Here is a 17,406-nt window from a genome sequence, read left to right on the forward strand (position 1 = left end):
AATTCAGTCCCATCTTCAGACTCCACTTCTAATTCTACTTCTCTTGCTGTTTCCACCACATCTGCAGTTACTTCCTCCATGAGGTCTTGAAGCCCTCAAAGTCATCCATGAGGGCTGGAATCAACTTCTTCCAAACTCCTGTTAATGTTGATGCTTTGATCTCTTCCCATGAATCACGAATGTTACGAATGGCATCTAGAATTGTGAACCCTTTCCAGAAGGTTTTCGACTTACTTTGTCCAGATCCATCAGGGGAACTATCATCTATGGCAACTACAGCGTTCCAAAATGTATTTCTTAAATAGTAAGACTTGAAAGCTGAAATTACTCCTGAATCAATGGACTGCAGAGTGGATGTTGTGTTAGTAGTCATGAAAACAACACTAATCTCACTGTACATCTCCATCAGAGCTCGCGGGTGACCAGGTGCCTTGTCAATGAGCAGTAATATTTTGAAAGGAATCTTTTTCTCTGAGCAGTAGGTCTCAACAGTGGGCTTAAAATATTCAGTAACCCATGTTGTAAACATATGTGCTGTCATCCAGGTTTTGTCGTTGCATTTACAGAGCACAGGCAGAGTAGAATTAGCATAATTCTTAAGGGTCTTAGGATTTTCAGAATGTTAAATGAGCAATGGCTTCAACTGCAAGTCACTAACTGCATTAGCCCCTAATGAGAGAGTCAGCCTGTCCTCTGAAGCTTTGAAGCCAGTCACTGACTTCTCCTCTCTAGCTATGAAACTCCTAGACGGCATCTTCTTCCAATGCAGGCTGTTTTGTCTACGCTGGATAACAGATGTAGCCACCTTCATTAATTACTTAGCTAGATCTTCTGGATAACTTGCTGCAGCTTCCACATCAGCACTTGCTGCTTTATCTCCTACTTCTATGTCAGGAGACGGCTTCTTCCTTAAACCTCATGAACCAACCTCTGCTGGCTTCAAACTTTTCCTCTGCAGCTTCCTCACCTCTTTTAGCCTTCACAGAATTGAAGAGAGTTAGGGCCTGGCTCTAGGTTAGGCTCTGGCTTAAGGGAATATTGTGGCTGGTTTGATCTTCTATCCAGACAAGTAAAACTTTCTCCATACCGGCGATAAAGCTGTCTCGCTTTCTCATCATTCGTGTGTTCACTGGGGCAGCGCTTTTAATCTCCTCCAAGAACTTTTCCTTTGCATCCACAACTTGGCTGTTTGGTGCAAGAGATCTAGGTTTTGGCCTGTCTAGGCTTTCAACATGGCTTCCTCACTAAGCGTCATCATTTCTAGCTTTTGATTTAAAGGGAGAGACATGTGACTCTTATTTCTCTTGAACATTTAGAGACCACTGTAGGGTTATTCAATGGCCTAATTTCAATATTGTTGTGTCTCAGGGAACAGGGAGGCCCAAAGAGAGGGAGAGATGGGACAACAGCCGGTCAGTGGAGCAGTCAGAACACACACAACATTGATCCATTTAGTTGGCCATCTTATATGGGTGCAGCTCATGGTGTCCCAGAACAATGGCAATAGTCATGTCAAAGGTCACTGATCACTGGAATTATCACTCAGCCATAAAAAAAGAATGAAATCATGCCATTGGTAGCAATGGATGGACCTAGAGCTTATCATACTAAGTGAAGTAAGACAGACAGAGAAAGACAAATATCATATGATATCGCTTATATGTGGAATCCAAAAAAATAAGATAAAAATGAATTTATTTACAAAACAGAAACAGACTCCTCACAGACATACAAAACAAACTTATGGTTGCCAAAGGGGAAATGTCGGGGGAGGGATAAATTAGGAGTTTGGGCTTAGCAGATACACACTTCTATATATAAAATAGGTAACCAACAAGGACCTACTGTACAGCACAGGGAACTATACTCGATATTTTGTTATATATATATATATATCTGAATCACTTTGCTGTACCCCTGAAACTGACACGATATTGTACATCAACTCTACTTCATTTAAGAAAAAAAAAGATCACAGATCAGATCACCACAACAAATATAAAAATAACGAAAAAGTTGGAAATATTGTGAGAATTACCAAAATGTGACCCAGAGACGTGAAGTGAGCAAATGCTCTTGGAAAGATGGTGCCAATAGACTTGCTTGACACAGGGTTGCCCCAACCTTCAATCTGTAAAAAAACACAGTAAAACAAGGTGGGCCCGTACGCAAGGCACTTGGATGGGACGCAGGTGCCAGCCCCCAGCCCACCAGGAGGCCTGAAGAGCGCACACACAGGCCAAAGCCGTCTCTGCGGCCAGCCCTGCCCCTCAGCCTTTTGCGGGGACCTCCCGGCAGGGAGCCCCAAAGCCCACGCCGAGATGCCGAAGGCGCAGAACGGATGGGAGCGCCCCTTCCGGCGGCACCTGAGGGTTTCTTACCCAAGCCTGACATGTATTTGTTACGTTGTGTTTTATGAGCATTGCACACAGGAATTCTTATTTTCTAGGTGTTTTCCTGGCTCACTTGAGGGTAATTTGAGAGAGGGACTTCACTATCTAGTCACTCAGCTAACTTAGCCAGAATCCATTTCCATTAACCATCTTCAGCAGAGTTACAGTCATATGATGTTTTTCTTTCTCCTAGGAGAAAACAGCACTAAAAAAATCATGGCAAAATAACCTGGTAACTTTTTTTGTTGGCTGCGTTGGGTCTTCATTGCTGCACACGGCCTTTCTCTAGTTGTGGCTAGCAGGGGCTGGTGGCTTCTCTTGTTGCGGAGCACGGGCTCTAGGCACGCGGGCTTCATTAATTGTGGCACACAGGCTCCGTAGTTGTGGTGCACAGGCTTAGTTGCTCGGCAGCATGTGGGATCTTCCTGGACAAGGGCTCAAACCCATGTCCCCTGCATTGGCAGGCAGATTCTTTACCACTGTGGAACCAGGGAAGCCCCAACCAGGTAACTTTTAAAGAACTGGAAGCAGAGGCTATTTCATAAACAAAGGATAATGAAGAAATTTATTTGCAACTGTAAAACATCTTAACAAACAACTAAGTAAGAAAGATTAGTGATAGATGAGTAATAACTACCCTGGTAACAGAAGCATCTTTAAGACTCAACCTCCTACCACTCGGGCTTTTGCTTCATCTTAATCCAGCAGCTCTGGCTGTCTGGCTTCCTCTTCTTCAAAATTAACGTTTCCTGGGAAGAAAAAGGAAATGTGAGTGTGTTACCTTTTTTCTATTTAAAAATGCATGATTTGCTAGCAGATCTTTTGCAATAGGTATTATAAATATTAAACATTTCTATTTATCAGGCAAAATCATGGAACGTTAAATTTTATCTTATACAGGCTTTTATAGTTTTTCTTTTGGTACCAGTAATAAACTAAGCAAAAGGTTTATTCAGAGTAAATGCTAAGACAAAGAACATCCATGTAAGTGAGAGTAAGGTCCAGCATTATCTTTTGCCTGCGCGCACTCATCAGTGAATAAAACTGCTGGACTATAATTTATAAGTAACACTGTTGAAACTCTGATCTCTGTGGAAGCTGTACTCCACGCTTCCCACCCTCCTCCCACACCCCCGTAAGAGCATTTGTGTATTAATGCTGAAAAATTAAATGGTAAAAGGGTTTAAATTTTGAAGGTGTTTGCTGTATATTATTATACGTGCATTATTATAAAGCGTTATAAAGGTGAAAAGCATGTAGTAAAGTGAAGCCGTGGGATCAATCGACTGGGACCTGCAGCCCGAGGCATGCCGTATTGCTGAAATGCAGATTAGCAAGGACCCAGTTAGAGAGAACATGCATCGCACGGCTGTCCCTACCAGGACACCTAAGAAGGAGCGACATTCCCAGGGCAGGTCCTCTGAGATGTCCCATCTCTCAGGCCTGGCCCAAGGACGGCCTCGGTCAAAGGCAGAGAAAACCCTGCGCCCACCCCGGCGTGCCTGGTGCCTCCTTCCCTCCCGCCCTCCTGGCCCCCAGAGCGCAGGCTCACCCTGATCTAAGCTGTCGTAGTGGAATTCCTCTCCGTCCTCCCTGCTGGCGTCTCCCTCCTCCTCTCCAGGATGCACTGAATCTAATTCCCCCTCTGACATGTCGTCGGTCAGAGGCTGGACCTCCTCCACCAGCTCTCCCCCGTCTGAGATGGAACAAAGGGAACCGGTATCAGCAGACGCCTTGCCACACCCACCCTGCTGACAGCAGTGCCCGCTTCTCCATCAGGGGACCACCCCCTAACTCAGAGTCACAGCTCCACCCAGGCCTGGCATCTGCTCCCTCATCCCCATCACAGTGATAGGCTCAGGGATGGGCATCACTGCTCTGAAGCGCTAATTCCCAAGGGCTTTCTATTTTAAGTATACAGTATATATCCCAAGGGTTTTGATGAGCATTTGGAGAGAGAAGCTCTCTGTTCCCTAGGGTTCTTGAGCGGATTGGGTGGCAATCTGATAAAGTCACTGAGCTTTGGTCGCCAAAGGGAAGAGGATGCTGGCAAGCAGAGCCAGTGCACAGGAGAGAGGACATCCGGGCGCGGAGCCCTGATCCAGCCACACCTGAGGCTCTCTCCCCCCCCCCCCACCGCTCCAGTTGTATGAACCAATGAATTAGTATCAGTATTTTTCCACTTAGGCCAATTGGAACTGGTCTTCAATCACTTGCAACAGAAGGGCTCCTGCCCAGTGTAACCTACCTTCGACACTCCACAGCCCCCTGAGGACTTCTTAGGAAGCCCCCAGCGAGGGTCACAGAGAAACACTGTCCAGATCCCCTTTAGGAAGGACCTGTCATCCCAGCTGCTGTCGGAGCCTTGCCCAGGTCACACCCACCCAATCACTGACCAAGGGGAGGGACTCAGAGCCTGCTTCCCGGGGAGCCCTACTCCATCTGCCCCCCAGGGCCTCCATATACCCTCAGCTCCTGGGGCCTCGCCCTGGCTTGGTCCATCCGCAGCGGGCTGCTCCTGGGGGTGGGGCGGGGTCCACAAGGCCAATTCTGTGATATTGGTCACTTTCCATTTTGGAACGACAGTTACCGGTGTCTCCTCCTCATCCTCTTCTCCTCTTTCCTAAGTTAAAAAATGTAACTTGACCAACATGCATGGGACATTTAAAGTGAGGGGAGACGGGACAGGTTTTGAATTGCATTGGGGCATTTTTATAACAGGATTCAGTGATCAGAGTAATTGCCAACCCTCCATAGTATAGTCCAAGGGCTGAAAATGAATCTTGAAAGAACGAGGATGAGACACGAAGGTGAGGGCAAGGCAGTTCCTGTACTCATTCTGCTGACGGCACAAAAGACGTAACGCTTCCCAGTTAAGAAATGACCAGGACTAAGTGCCCTTTGCAGCCGCTCAGCCACATTTCAGCTCTAAGATTCCTTAAACATAACAAAACAAACACTGAAACTGAGCAGGACCTTGTGGGGCTCCTGGACACCAAAGCCTTTGTGTCCCCCGTTTCTTGTTTTAGGGAATAGGGCCCAGCCTCCATGACCTTCCCTGAGTTCCAAAGGGCAGGTTCAAGCGGTTACTAATCAGGAAAGGGAGGGGATGCAGACATTAAGAGGGGAGGAACCAAGAAACAGTGGTGCAGCCTTGGGGCAGGGTCCTCGTTCTGCCTCAAGGGATACACAAAACAATGTCGCTGAGCCCTTCTGCAGAACTAAAACCCCCAAGAAATGGAAGATGTTCATTTGAAGATGTGCATTTGATGAAACTGGAATGTTTCATCACTACTTGACGAAACATTGTTCATTCCAGAGAGAAGGTCACAGTTTGATAACCTTGAGAAGCTCATCAAGAGACCACCTGAGGCCAGATTAAAGGAGCGCAGGTCCTGCACACACCCTGATCCTTATCAGCAGCCCCACCCTTGAACCATTGCTATGAAATTCCTCACCAAATTCCACCAGGTTGGGACACACAGTTTTGAGGGCATTAGCCCACTGTGTCCCCCTTTGCCTGGCAAAGCAATAAAGCTGTTCTTTTCTGCTTCACCCCAAACTCTGCCTCTGAGATTTGATTCAGCACAGGTGTACAGAGGCCACGTTTCGGTATCAACATCACTGTAAGAAAAAGCCTAAAAACACACAAAGACATCCATGGAATGACAGGGAAGGGCATAAACCCTGAAGCTCTCGTCTCAAGGATTATGGAGAGAAAAATAAAATGCAGTGGAAGTAGACAAAGTTCATCAGTTCCAAACGTGGAATAATTTATAATAATGAATAATTCCAACAAAGGTTAACAGCCAACATGTGGCAATCTTACCAAGCATATTGGTCTACGTCTCAGTTTTGTAACTATCACAAAACTCCAAAGATTGAACATCAATCTATAAATATGGAAAACTTCACTGTCGCAAAGATGATAATACCTGTGACAAAGAGTGACAGACCCCTGCCTGTCACTTCCGTTGAGTCACTCGGAAACGCACTGTATTCCTCCATGTCCAAATGTCTGAGTTTCTCCAGGACAGTGGTGCTCAAGCACCAGAATCCCGTGGAGGGGTTGTTGAAGTCCAGATCGCTGGCCCCAGCCTGAGTTTCTGATTCAGGAAGAATGGGGTGGGGCCCAAAACTCTTCATTTCAAACAGATTCCCAGGTAGGGCCAGAGCAGGGACTGCGCTTTGAGAACCGCCCCCAAGGGTGTCTGCTCTCTCATTGGCTCCTGTGTGATCATGTGACCTCCCCCGCCCTTCAGGCGCTCACTCCTCCAGCTGCTGGCCGTGTTGGCAGCTGGTTGCTCATAACAGAGTTCCTCCCAGGAACTGCCCTCCATCAAAGCAGGCCACATTGTCCAGGTTTCATGCCCCTGTCCACGGGCAGCCCACAGCCGGTGACTGGTCCACATGTGGGTCACAGGTCCTGGCCTCCATTCAGGACACTTTGAAGGGTCATCCCATTTCAGAGCTCCCATGGGGTCCCGTCAGAACCCAGCTTCCCCTTCTGCCCAATCCCCTTTCCTATACTCCCTTAGGGCAATTGGTCCCGACGCAGATCTGTAGGATCAGTATCACCAAGCAGCTCGTTTGCCTATGAACGTAGGAGTGATATAGACTCTGCAACCTACCACATCTGTTAAGCGATATTCCCCGTGCTGTTCACAGCCAATATCAAACACGTACTTTCCAGGGCCAACGGGCTACGAGCAAAGAGAAACCAAGAAATACTTCACTCTTGAGCGTCAACACCCAGTAGAAAGTACAAAATGCTTTATAAATGTGACTTTCATAAAACCTACCCCAAATCATGGAACTGGGGAAAATTCAGTATGGATTAAAGATGCTTTTGTGAACTAATGGCTAATGGAATGCAAAGTATAACGCCCCCTTTTGTTTGTTTTAAAAAAAAACTTTAACTACATTTTATCTCCTTACAAAAGTAATGTATTTATGACAAAAATTTCACTTAGTTGACCCACACAAACTAGCTAAAAATAGTACTATTGATATTTTTTAATTTTATCTAAATATAGTTGATTTACAATATTGTGTTAGAACTACTAATATTTTGATGTAGTCTCTGTAACCTTATTTCTAATACAGAGATTTTTTTTTTAAATAAAAATCTGACCGTAACTACACGTGCTGACTCTTATTCTATCTTTACTTAGAAATAGGGCATGAATGACCTCCCATATCACAGATATTCTTCCATAACATCAGTTGTCAACCTGGTATGTTATTTCATCAAAGAATCATAATCTGTTTTACTCACCTACTATTGTTGACATTTGGTATGCTGATACTTTGGCAAAAAAATGCTATGGTGAACATATTCTGAGTTAAATCTTTAGGTCCGCCCGTGGCATTTTCCTCGGGGTAAATTTTCAGAAGTTGAATTTCTGGATAACAGTATGTGTTTATATATATATATATATATATATATATATATATATATATATATATATATATATATATATTTATATATTTATATATTTATATTTATATTTATATTTATATATATATATATTTTTTTAAACCAGAATAAGGCTCTAATAATTTTCTTTCCCACAACAGCACTTAAGAGCCTCTCGTCCGCAAACCCTTATTTTTTCTGGGCTTAACATTTGTTATGCTTTTACATTTTTTATATACATGTAAAAACAGGACCTCATCCTTTGAAGTCACACCTTTTAAGTTATTAGTAAGGCTGAATTTTTTTTCAACATTTTTGAAATTTAAATCACGTTGATTAAGTGCTTTACAAATTAAATGTTACAAATATCCCAACCCCTTTTGTCAGATATCTTTTACATTTTCTTTATGGTGCTCTCTAATCTATACTGGCTTATTTTTATCAAGTGAAACCTTTTGGGTTTTCCTTTCTATTTTTGTATAGAAAGTCCTCTTCCTCAATCCAAAGGTCATAAATACTTATTCTTCTATCTGTGGCTTTCTTGTTTGCATTTAAATCTTTATTTCTTCTAGTAAGTATCTTCCTCTACATGCTGGAGGACAAACTTTGGTTTTATTTTTTCTCCCAAATGGTCATCAAGCTGTCCTAGCACCATTTCTTTCTTTTTTTTTTTTTGCGGTACGCAGGCCTCTCACTGTTGTGGCCTCTCCCGTTGCGGAGCACAGGCTCCGGACGCGCAGGCTCAGCGGCCATGGCTCACGGGCCCAGCCGCTCCACGGCATGCGGGACCCTCCCGGACCGGGGCACGAACCTGGGTCCCCTGCATCAGCAGGTGGACTCTCAACCACTGCGCCACCAGGGAAGCCCTCCCAGCACCATTTCTTGACTTCTCCCCACCATTCCTTTTAACTGGAAATGACATCCTTTCAAGTGCTAAATTATTTTATATACTTCGATCTGTCTGTGGACTCTCTAACCTGCTTCACTGATCTATATTTCTCTATCCTAGTATCACACTGTTTTCATTATTGAAGATTTATAGTGTGTTTTCATAACTTGTCAGCAAGGATGTGAACAGGTAATTGTCTGAAGGAAGAAAGTCAAACCAGCAATAAAAGTGTGTAAAGGTGCTGGGCCTCACCGGGAATCAGGAAATTCCACATTAAAACTATGAGATAACATTTTTTTACCCACCAGATTTGAAAAGAAAATGTTAAAGACTAATACTATCCAATGTTGATGGAAGAAGTGATGAAGAGACTCCCATAGCCTGCTGACCAGAGTATAAACTGGCTTAGCTTTTCAGGACAATTAGCGTAGTCATCATCATTTAAAGTATCAATACTTGTAGATTTCGCAATTCCAGTAACTAACCTACATAAAAACTTCTGAATACACAAAAAGATAGCTTTTTGGGGGGTATATTTTTGTGTCCTGATATAGTGTGGTTCTATTTATGTAATTAAAATCCCCACGCTGTAACTCTGTATAAGCTGTACGTGTAAGTCTGTGCCTTTGCGATGCTTGAGGTGGGCAGGTGGGATCCAGAGTCTGGGCGTTTCACGGGTGGAACTACGCTCTAGCACGACTTTAAAGTCTTTTTCTAACTAGCAGAACAAAGCCCCACTCTGCTCTTACTCCTCAGATGAGTCTAGGTTCGCAGCATTCATTGGTTCCTCCCAATTAACTCGTATCAAATTCTCTTTCTTCCACCCACCTCCGTGTGCCGAAAACTCTCTCATGAGATTTTGCTGGGAGTGACGTATTCCATGTACAGATTTGAGGAGAACGTGCCTACACTTACAAAGACTAAAAGCAGAGTCTGCGATTAGGGTGTGAATTACATGGAAATGAAACTGAGTTTTAAGGGTCTGAGGCTGCTTTATTAAATCAGTTAGATGTTCCTCTGTCAAACTCTTAACACCTTTCATTTGCTCAGCAAACTCTTTCTTCGGGGAAAGTTGCTGCTCAACCCCTGATCAAGGCTACATGGCAAATGCAGGGTGGTAGGTAGGTTTCAAATTATTCAGGGTTTCTCTGCATCCCATCAGGGCTCGGGCAACAAGGACAGGTAAGGCCACAGAGTCCTCCAAACAGAAATGACCCATCACGGGTACTGCGAACCGGAAACCTTCAGACCCAAGGCCTCCAGTCCCACCACCACCTGGAGCAGGTGGGTGGGCGTGGGGCTCCAGGAAGGACCTGGTGGGTCTTCCTCCCTGCGGCTCCGGCTGCGGGCCTCCCGGGGGAAAGAAAGTCAAAACACCCACAGGCTCAACTGCAGGAAATGCTCCGTCGTTGCAGACAAATCCGATTTACTCATGAGACCAAGGTCAAGATGCCCCCAGTGCTATAAGGATTCCCGCTGCTGGGAGAGAGCATGGATGGTACTGAGATGCAGAGAAACTGGCTGAGCTGCCCCCGCCCCCGCCCTGCCCTCTGTGGGTATCAGTGAGGCTCGGAGCTCAGCACAGCTGCCCTGTTTCCCTATCTGGAGGGGGTGGGAGGGTTTGCCTGGGTTTGTCCTATTTTCTGCTCACACATTTACACAGGCTCGGGGAGGAGGGTGTTGCTTATTTCATTGGCAAACATCGCTGCCCGCTGACTTACATTTTTGTTCAAGAACTTGCCCTGGTACCTGTGGTTCAGGTGGATGAGCTCGGCCGTGCCCTTCTGCTGGCCGTTCACCCAGGTACCCACGTACTTGCTGCCCGTCTCCGCGTAGAAGTAGGTGCCTTGCCCGTGCCTGATGAAGATGAGGACCGCGATGCACTCGGTTCCGTTGCAGTGAAAACCCTTCCAGGTTTATGAGACACACAATTTTTTTTTTTTTTTTTTTTTGCGGTACGCGGGCCTCTCATTGTTGTGGCCTCTCCCGTGGCGGAGCACAGGCTCCGGGCACGCAGGCTCAGCGGCCATGGCTCACGGGCCCAGCCGCTCCGCGGCACGTGGGATCTTCCCAGACCGGGGCACGAACCCGTGTCCCCTGCATCGGCAGGCGGACTTTCAACACTGCGCCACCAGGGAAGCCCTGAGACACACATTTGAATCAAGGGGGCCTAGGCTGAGGTGGGCTCACCAGTGGCTTCTATATCTGGGCCCAATCTAAGCACACCGCCTGCTCGCGGCCCCAGCTGAGAGCAGGCATCCCTGCTGGACAGCGGCGGCCTCCTGCCTATCAGCCGGCTGGCGCGTGGAAAAGGCAGGGCTCCTGGGAGCTGCAACTCAGCGCCCAGAAGGTTCTCCTGTGCCCTCCGCGGCCTGGGGCCCTTGGGTGGGTTCCCGGGAACCTGCAGCCGCGCAGCAGTACGTTGCCCCCACGCTGGCCTTAAAGCCATGAACCATGGGGCAGAGCTGGCCAGCGGGCTCTCCAGTCATGATTCTGTTGCTTAGTCACCGTCATGTGCTCATGACGTGAACTGATCTGCGGGCCCAGGGGGAGAACCGAACCTTTGGTGAGCAAACCACTCCCCGGTGTAGCTGTCATTGTTGACGTAGTAGTACACGCCGTGGCCATGCCTCAGGTCGTCCGCCCACTCCCCTGGAAGGGCCACACAAAAGCAGGGGTCAGGAGGAAACAGCTCCGCCCTTCACCGCTGTCCCTGCCCACTCTGACCCCCCTCCATCCCTGCCTCTCGGCCGGACCGATGGACACCTGGAGTGGGGAGCCGGCGGAGGGAAGCTGAGCCGGGCCTCCGGGGGGACGGGCTGGCAGGTGTATGTACTGGGCCACTTTTTCCCACTTGGCCGGCGGCACAGCAAGGCTTCAAGCCAGGGTTTGCTGCCCTATGGACAGTGGCCCCAGCTCCACACCCCTGCTGCCTCGTGTGCGTTCAGTGATCCAGCAACAACTTGGAGCCTCGGTGGTCTATTCTCAGCCACGTGCCGGCATTTCCATCTGTTTCCCACCTCGCACCTGCTCCGGCGCCTGGGGCCGCACCCCCTGCACACCTGTGTGGAGCATCCTCACCAAGTGGCCGCGAGCCGGTCTGCGCCCCTTTCGGCCAAAGCAGCGGCGAAGAAGTCCCATGTTAACTTGGGCTTTGGGCTGGAAGACTGTGGACTTACTGAGCTAAAATGAGTACTTAGCCTCCGACCTCAGAGAGGAAACCCCTGGGCAGTGACTGCGCCCTGCACCCATTAAGGTACAAACCCATAAGGGGACACGACAACTTACAACTGCCTCCAAAGGCGTTTTATATGTTAGCTAATAACCTTCGCAGTAAAAATTCCTTCAACCCCCTACTCTGAGCGCGTATATGTGTATCTCCACATATGCATATATCTTCTCATACATCACATATATAATATATATAAATAGATACGTTGTTCAAATTAGATTAACATCCACGCTGAACTCAAGATGACAATAATGAGATTAGGTTCATCAGAATCTGGAAAGAATTAAATCCTAAATTAGATTGTGTCAAGTTGATTTAAAAAGCAGATGGGTCCTACGTCTGGAGCCAGGCTTCTAAGATTTACGAAACAAAACCAAAGAGAAATTCCATCTCTAGTAGGAACAGCAGTGACACTGTCCACCCAGGTGTCGGATTCCAGCAGAAGCCCTGTTTGAGGATGCCTCGGTTCTGGTTTTATGTGGCCACCAGACCCGCAGCTCCAGCCCACACCCTCAGAGGGTGGAATCCGTGGTAAGAAGCGCCGCTATCGCACAAGCTACATTGTGGCCCACCGACATTTACTGAACGCATACGATCCGTCAGGTCTGGTTCTGAGCATCTCACGTGTGTTCACTCCTCTGATCCTCGCACTGCAGGGGAGAAGGCTGAGGCAGGGAGGGATGGGGTCCCCTGAACCAGGTCACACCTACTGTCACACCAGTTCCAGGGTTGGGCTCACAGACCTTCTTGGAAATCTGATGAAAACTAGATAACTTCCCAGAAAAGCAGCCCAGAACATAACCTTTGCACACCGTTGGCGAGGCTCACAGCCCACCCCCGCTCGTCTCTCTCCCTGGGTTAGGAACGGCCGTCACCGGTCTTTGGGGTGAGACGTCACACTGTCGTCACACCAGGTGACAATGGTGGGTGGGGCGGCAGTGCGGTTCTTGGAAATAAGGGGACAAGAGTTCCTGAGCCACATAACATTGGCACGTAACGCACTGCGGCAGAGGTAAGAACGCCACGTTAACGAGGCAGAACGCTTCCCAGATCAGAAGCCTTCCGTGAAGGAACCACCATCTAAACCAACAGCGTGCTCATCAGAAGAGGGGCTGGTCAGCAATGGAAGACAGCAAGAACAGCTCCAAGGAAACTCTACCACACTGAGCACCAGTTGACCTGGGTCCAACCCACCCCCCGAGGTCCGTGCTCGCCCAGCAGCCTCTCTCAGCACATGGGCCCCCAGGAGGGAATGTGCAGGCCACAGGGACAGTCACATGTCCCCCTGTGGATCAGTTCACTAATTACAAGGCTCTCTGGTTTCTGCATCAACCCTGTGAACACAGGAACATAGATCGTATTTGTTGAATGACTGGGGAACTTGAAGCTTTCGTGTGTGTCTCAGCATTCCCAGAGAAGTTCCATCCCCAAGTCCTCCACAACACGGAAGTCTGCTTTGTGGTAATACTTTACCTTCATATCTTGATCCGTCTGGATAGATAAAAGTGCCTCGACCGTGTTTTTTATTTTTAACGTATTCTCCAATGTACCGCGCACCACTTTTAAATTTGTAGGTCCCCTGAAACACATTGATTATAGAATTCATATCAATCCTGAATTTAATCATTGCTAACAGAGTATTAAATTGGGTAAACCACCCACTCAAGCCACTGATTCTGACCTGGCCGTGTCTTTTACCATATTCGTATTTCCCTTCATACGTGTCCCCATTGGGCAGTCTCGCTTTCCCATGTCCATGCCGCTCACCGGCCTCATTCCGCTCCCCTTCGTATTCCTGGACCGAAGAAAACAAGATGATCACAGTTACCATTTATTAAGCACTAACCAGGGACCTCCCTGGTGGTCCAGTGGGTAAGACTCTGCGCTCCCAAAGCAGCGGACCCGGGTTTGAACCCTGGTTGGGGGACTAGATACTGCATGCTGCAAGGAAGATCCCACGTGCTGAAACGAAGACCCAGCGCAGCCAAAATAAATTTTTTAAAAAATGAATAAAATAAATAAAAGCACTAACTATGTGTTAGGCATTTTATAAATAGTATTCCATTGCCTCCTCCCAATCCTTGGCCTTGTCTTACAGGTGAGGTAGGTACCACACCTGGGTGACATGGAGCATCTGTCCAGGGTCACACAGCTGGCACCTGTCCATGGTGGGACTTTCACTCTCTCCCTCCAATGTATTATGATAATCCTTTACACTGTAAACAAAACTGACCATTTTGAGGAAAATGCGAGGTGCACCAAGTTGTGTTCTTTATAGGAACACATTTGAAGTAGCATTTGCGGGTGGAACGTGTCCTAAACCCACCTTCCTCCAATAATACAGAACTTAAAATGCAAATCATCCCTGGGGTGTCTGTGGCCTGAAGACAGCTTTGACCTTCAAGGATTGTGGGAGAGGGGCGGGGGAGCTGAGGAATAAACTGGGCTCAGTTGTCAACTTGAGTCTCCCAACTCAATTTAGTTTATCTTATTTTTAAACTCCTTATCAAGAGACTTAAGGTTCAAACGCTCATAGCTAAGATCGATAATTAATCTATCTTAAAAGTAAATCAATAAAAAACATAATACAAGCTTGTCGCTTCCCTATTTTCTCCATCCTTCATGAAATAAACGTTTCTCAAGCACCTAATACATGAGCGTAGAGTGCAAACAATGAATGATGAAATGGCGAGGAGCAATGAAATGAAATGGCATAGAGTAATGACTTGACATGGCGCTGGATCTGGATAGACATTACACGTAAGCTCAGACACATTCAGTCAAGGGCTTCAGAAACAAACATTTTTGCAGTTCTTGTGCTTTTCTAGCACCGTTTGGCTCAGAAATTCATGCTCAGATTATAACGCAGAATTTTATAACCTTACAAACTTGTTTCAGGGTTAGTCTACGTCAAAGTGTACAAAAGGCTCCTCCTGCCGCCCCAAAGACCTCTCGATACACCCAGTACTGAGACGCTGGGGTGCCTGAATAGGAAGAGAACCCTTGAAAATGACCCCAACTGTGAATCGAACCTGAAAATTATGGACACTAAAAAGTTACAGATCGGTAGGGCCATTTGAGGGGATGAACTAGAAAGCTTACTGGGAAGGTGATGTAGCTTGGGTTCCCCAGAAGCAGACCTTGGAGAGAGATTTTTTTTTAAGTACTCCCAGGAGAAACCAGCAAAGGGGGTGCGAAAACAGACGTGAAAGAGGCGGCTGCCAAGCATGGGTGATGTCGGGTGATGTCCCAGACTCAGCCTCATTGCACAGGGGCTTCTGGAGTGTAGATCACTGCAGTTTGTCCTGCCTTTTAGCACTAGCTGCTGGCTGTCCCGGGATGCGTACATCCCAGGCACTTCCGCTGCTCCCTACTGGCCAGGTGGCTCCAGTGCACAGAGGTGCTTGTCTTGAGCAGCAAATCAGGCAGAAGCTGGAAGATGGGTGTGCAGAGCTAGTAAAAAAGGTCTGAGCAAGCACACCTATCTCAGCAGGGGTGCTAGATTTTTCAGGTAATTCTGAAACTATTTCAACTCTGTACCCTGCACACACACAGCGGATGAGGTTCCCGACCTGCCAGCCAGGCAATAGTCACCCTCTGGCTTCGGGCAGCACAAACATGCCCACATGGAGCCCAGCTCACGTCACTGAATGTGCATCCCTTACCTCCTCTCCGCTGTCTAAACCAGGAAATATTTCCAACGACCCGGGTCATTTCCAACAAGAGTGAAGAAAGCACATGTGATTACAGGCCTGTATGATGGTACATCAGGAAGCCTTCGCTGAGCCTGGGACCGCCTTAGCATTTCTTGAAGGCTGCCAGGAAACAGCTTTCCTCCATCTTCCTTTAATCCTGAGGAGCCAGGCTCCATTACAGAAATAGTTTCAAAATAATATGCAAAAATACATTCAAGAATAGTATGGTAGCTTGGGATGACCCAGCCATCCAAGGAAACTGCCTCGATGAAGGGTGACAGCAGGGAAGAGGACGCTTCCAAAGCCTTGGATTTGGAAATCTTTGCCTTTAACGATAGGAGGAATTGGTGGAGGGGGGAGCGAGAAGGGATTCGGCAGGCGGACGTCATAACGTTTCACCTTTCACAGCCATCTTGCAGGACGCAGCGCCCGCTGTGGCCTGCGTGGTCCTTGCTCTCGGCTGGGCCTCCCAGTGGGACTGTGGCTGGCCTCCAGGCCACCCCACTCTCCGAAACCGGCTTCCAAGGGTCCGCGCACCCCTGGGAGCTCCCCCCCCTTACCCGGAGATCTCACCCCAAGATATTTCTCTCCCTCCTCCTCCAACTCTTCCGAGCCCAGGTCCGACATGATCCCGCCCCAGTCTGGATCCCGGCTGCCGCCTGAGCCTTTCTAGTCGGTAGGTACCAGCTGCCTGCACCGCGTCCGCCGTCGCCACGGAGACGCGGCCAGGCCCGCCTTCCTCCCAACTGGGGCGTAGAAGCCGAAAGGTGGGGGTAGGAGTCACTGTTAACCATCGCATGCTGTCATAGCAACGGGATGCATCCACCAATCGCCGCTTGGGACGGGAGAGAGGCGGGGCCTGGGGCGGGAAGGCGTAGGGAGAAGCCAATGGCAGCCTTCGGGGGCTGTCATAGCAACGAGAAGGGGAGCCTCGGCCAATCGTCGCGCAAGAGGAGGGAGGGGGCGGGGCCTGAGGCTTACTAGGTACCCACCTGCTCGCTAACCTGGACACCACGTGGCTTGCCCCCTTTAACCAGCTGCTGAGTGATGCTGCAACGAGGAGGGGTGCAGGAAGCGCGTCGGGCCAGTTCACTTGAGGCCTTCACCCCTGCCTAGGGCTGGGCACTGCCCCTTCCCAGCCCCGGCCACTGGTTCCTCGGATCCCTCGGCAGGCCCTCTTCACCTTTCTGAGCTCTCTTCTGATCCTTCGGTGTTGGCGGTCCACAGAGATGTGTTCTTCGAGATCTTTTCTCGTGTTTGTAAACATCTCCTCCTGACTCAAGGAGTCAGCTCCGACCTACCAGCAGATGCAATCTACCCTGATGCCCGTCAGGGTTTGACGTCTCTCCTCCACCCTAGGTGTGAGTCCAGCCCCCTGGGGTTCCCATATGGAGCTCGCTCCCTCACACACGCCTAGACAGTCACTCACACGCGCACACATACACCTGCACATGGACACTCACTCCCACTCGTTAATGGGCCCCTCCTCCTAGCTTCCCTCCGGTCATCTGACCCTCGGCCTGCCCAGGGCCCCTCATGATCTCCTTTCCAACTCGTCTGTCACCAGCCCTGATCCCAGCCTGTAAGTTCTAGCAGTGGTCTCTAATTCAGCCTCTCTAGCTCCAGCCTTTGGTACTCTTCACCACATCACGTTCCTCCTCTACTCCGAAGCCCAAATGCAGACCAGCCTTATCCACTGGCGTTCAGTCCCTCCATGTTCAAGCCCTAAGTCATCCTCTCAGCCTCACAGCCCACCATCCCCTTCCTATACTGGTTTA

General features: G+C 48.4%; 1 protein-coding gene across 3 annotated transcripts; it reads right to left on the minus strand.

Moving 5' to 3' along the window:
- Positions 1–2,147: 2,147 nt before the first annotated feature.
- Positions 2,148–16,395, minus strand: RSPH1 (radial spoke head component 1). Of its 3 annotated transcripts, XR_010943867.1 has the most exons (10): positions 16,202–16,395; positions 13,615–13,728; positions 13,407–13,512; positions 11,263–11,353; positions 10,423–10,558; positions 7,025–7,096; positions 4,860–5,016; positions 3,946–4,089; positions 3,031–3,142; positions 2,148–2,927 (listed from the first exon to the last, which is right to left on the minus strand). XR_010943867.1 is itself a non-coding variant. In XM_067739572.1 (9 exons), the coding sequence occupies exons 1-9, from the start codon at positions 16,253–16,255 to the stop codon at positions 3,090–3,092; spliced, it is 927 nt and encodes a 308-aa protein (XP_067595673.1). In that variant the 5' UTR covers positions 16,256–16,395; the 3' UTR covers positions 2,937–3,089. The 3 variants fall into 3 exon arrangements, 2 of the variants coding, with proteins under 2 accessions (XP_067595673.1, XP_067595674.1); XM_067739572.1 differs by lacking the exon at positions 2,148–2,927 and having other exon boundaries at positions 2,937–3,142; XM_067739573.1 differs by lacking the exons at positions 2,148–2,927; positions 16,202–16,395 and adding an exon at positions 14,050–15,586 and having other exon boundaries at positions 2,937–3,142.
- Between the last annotated feature and the right edge of the window lie 1,011 nt (positions 16,396–17,406).

This window comes from Pseudorca crassidens, chromosome 5 (assembly GCF_039906515.1).
Source record: "Pseudorca crassidens isolate mPseCra1 chromosome 5, mPseCra1.hap1, whole genome shotgun sequence".
In the NCBI taxonomy this organism is placed as follows: domain Eukaryota; kingdom Metazoa; phylum Chordata; class Mammalia; order Artiodactyla; family Delphinidae; genus Pseudorca; species Pseudorca crassidens.

What these genes read in the sequence shown, in the direction of transcription:
- RSPH1 (XM_067739573.1), bottom strand. Translation starts at nt 14,169, where the DNA reads ATGGTCAGTTTTGTTTACAGTGTAAAGGATTATCATAATACATTGGAG. An exon ending in AATATCGCTTAACAGATGTG is followed by an intron (nt 5,017 to 7,024) that starts GTAGGTTGCAGA and finishes TTTTTAACTTAG; the next exon opens with GAAAGAGGAGAAGAGGATGA. An exon ending in CTACGACAGCTTAGATCAGG is followed by an intron (nt 3,143 to 3,945) that starts GTGAGCCTGCGC and finishes TTTTCTTCCCAG; the next exon opens with GAAACGTTAATTTTGAAGAA.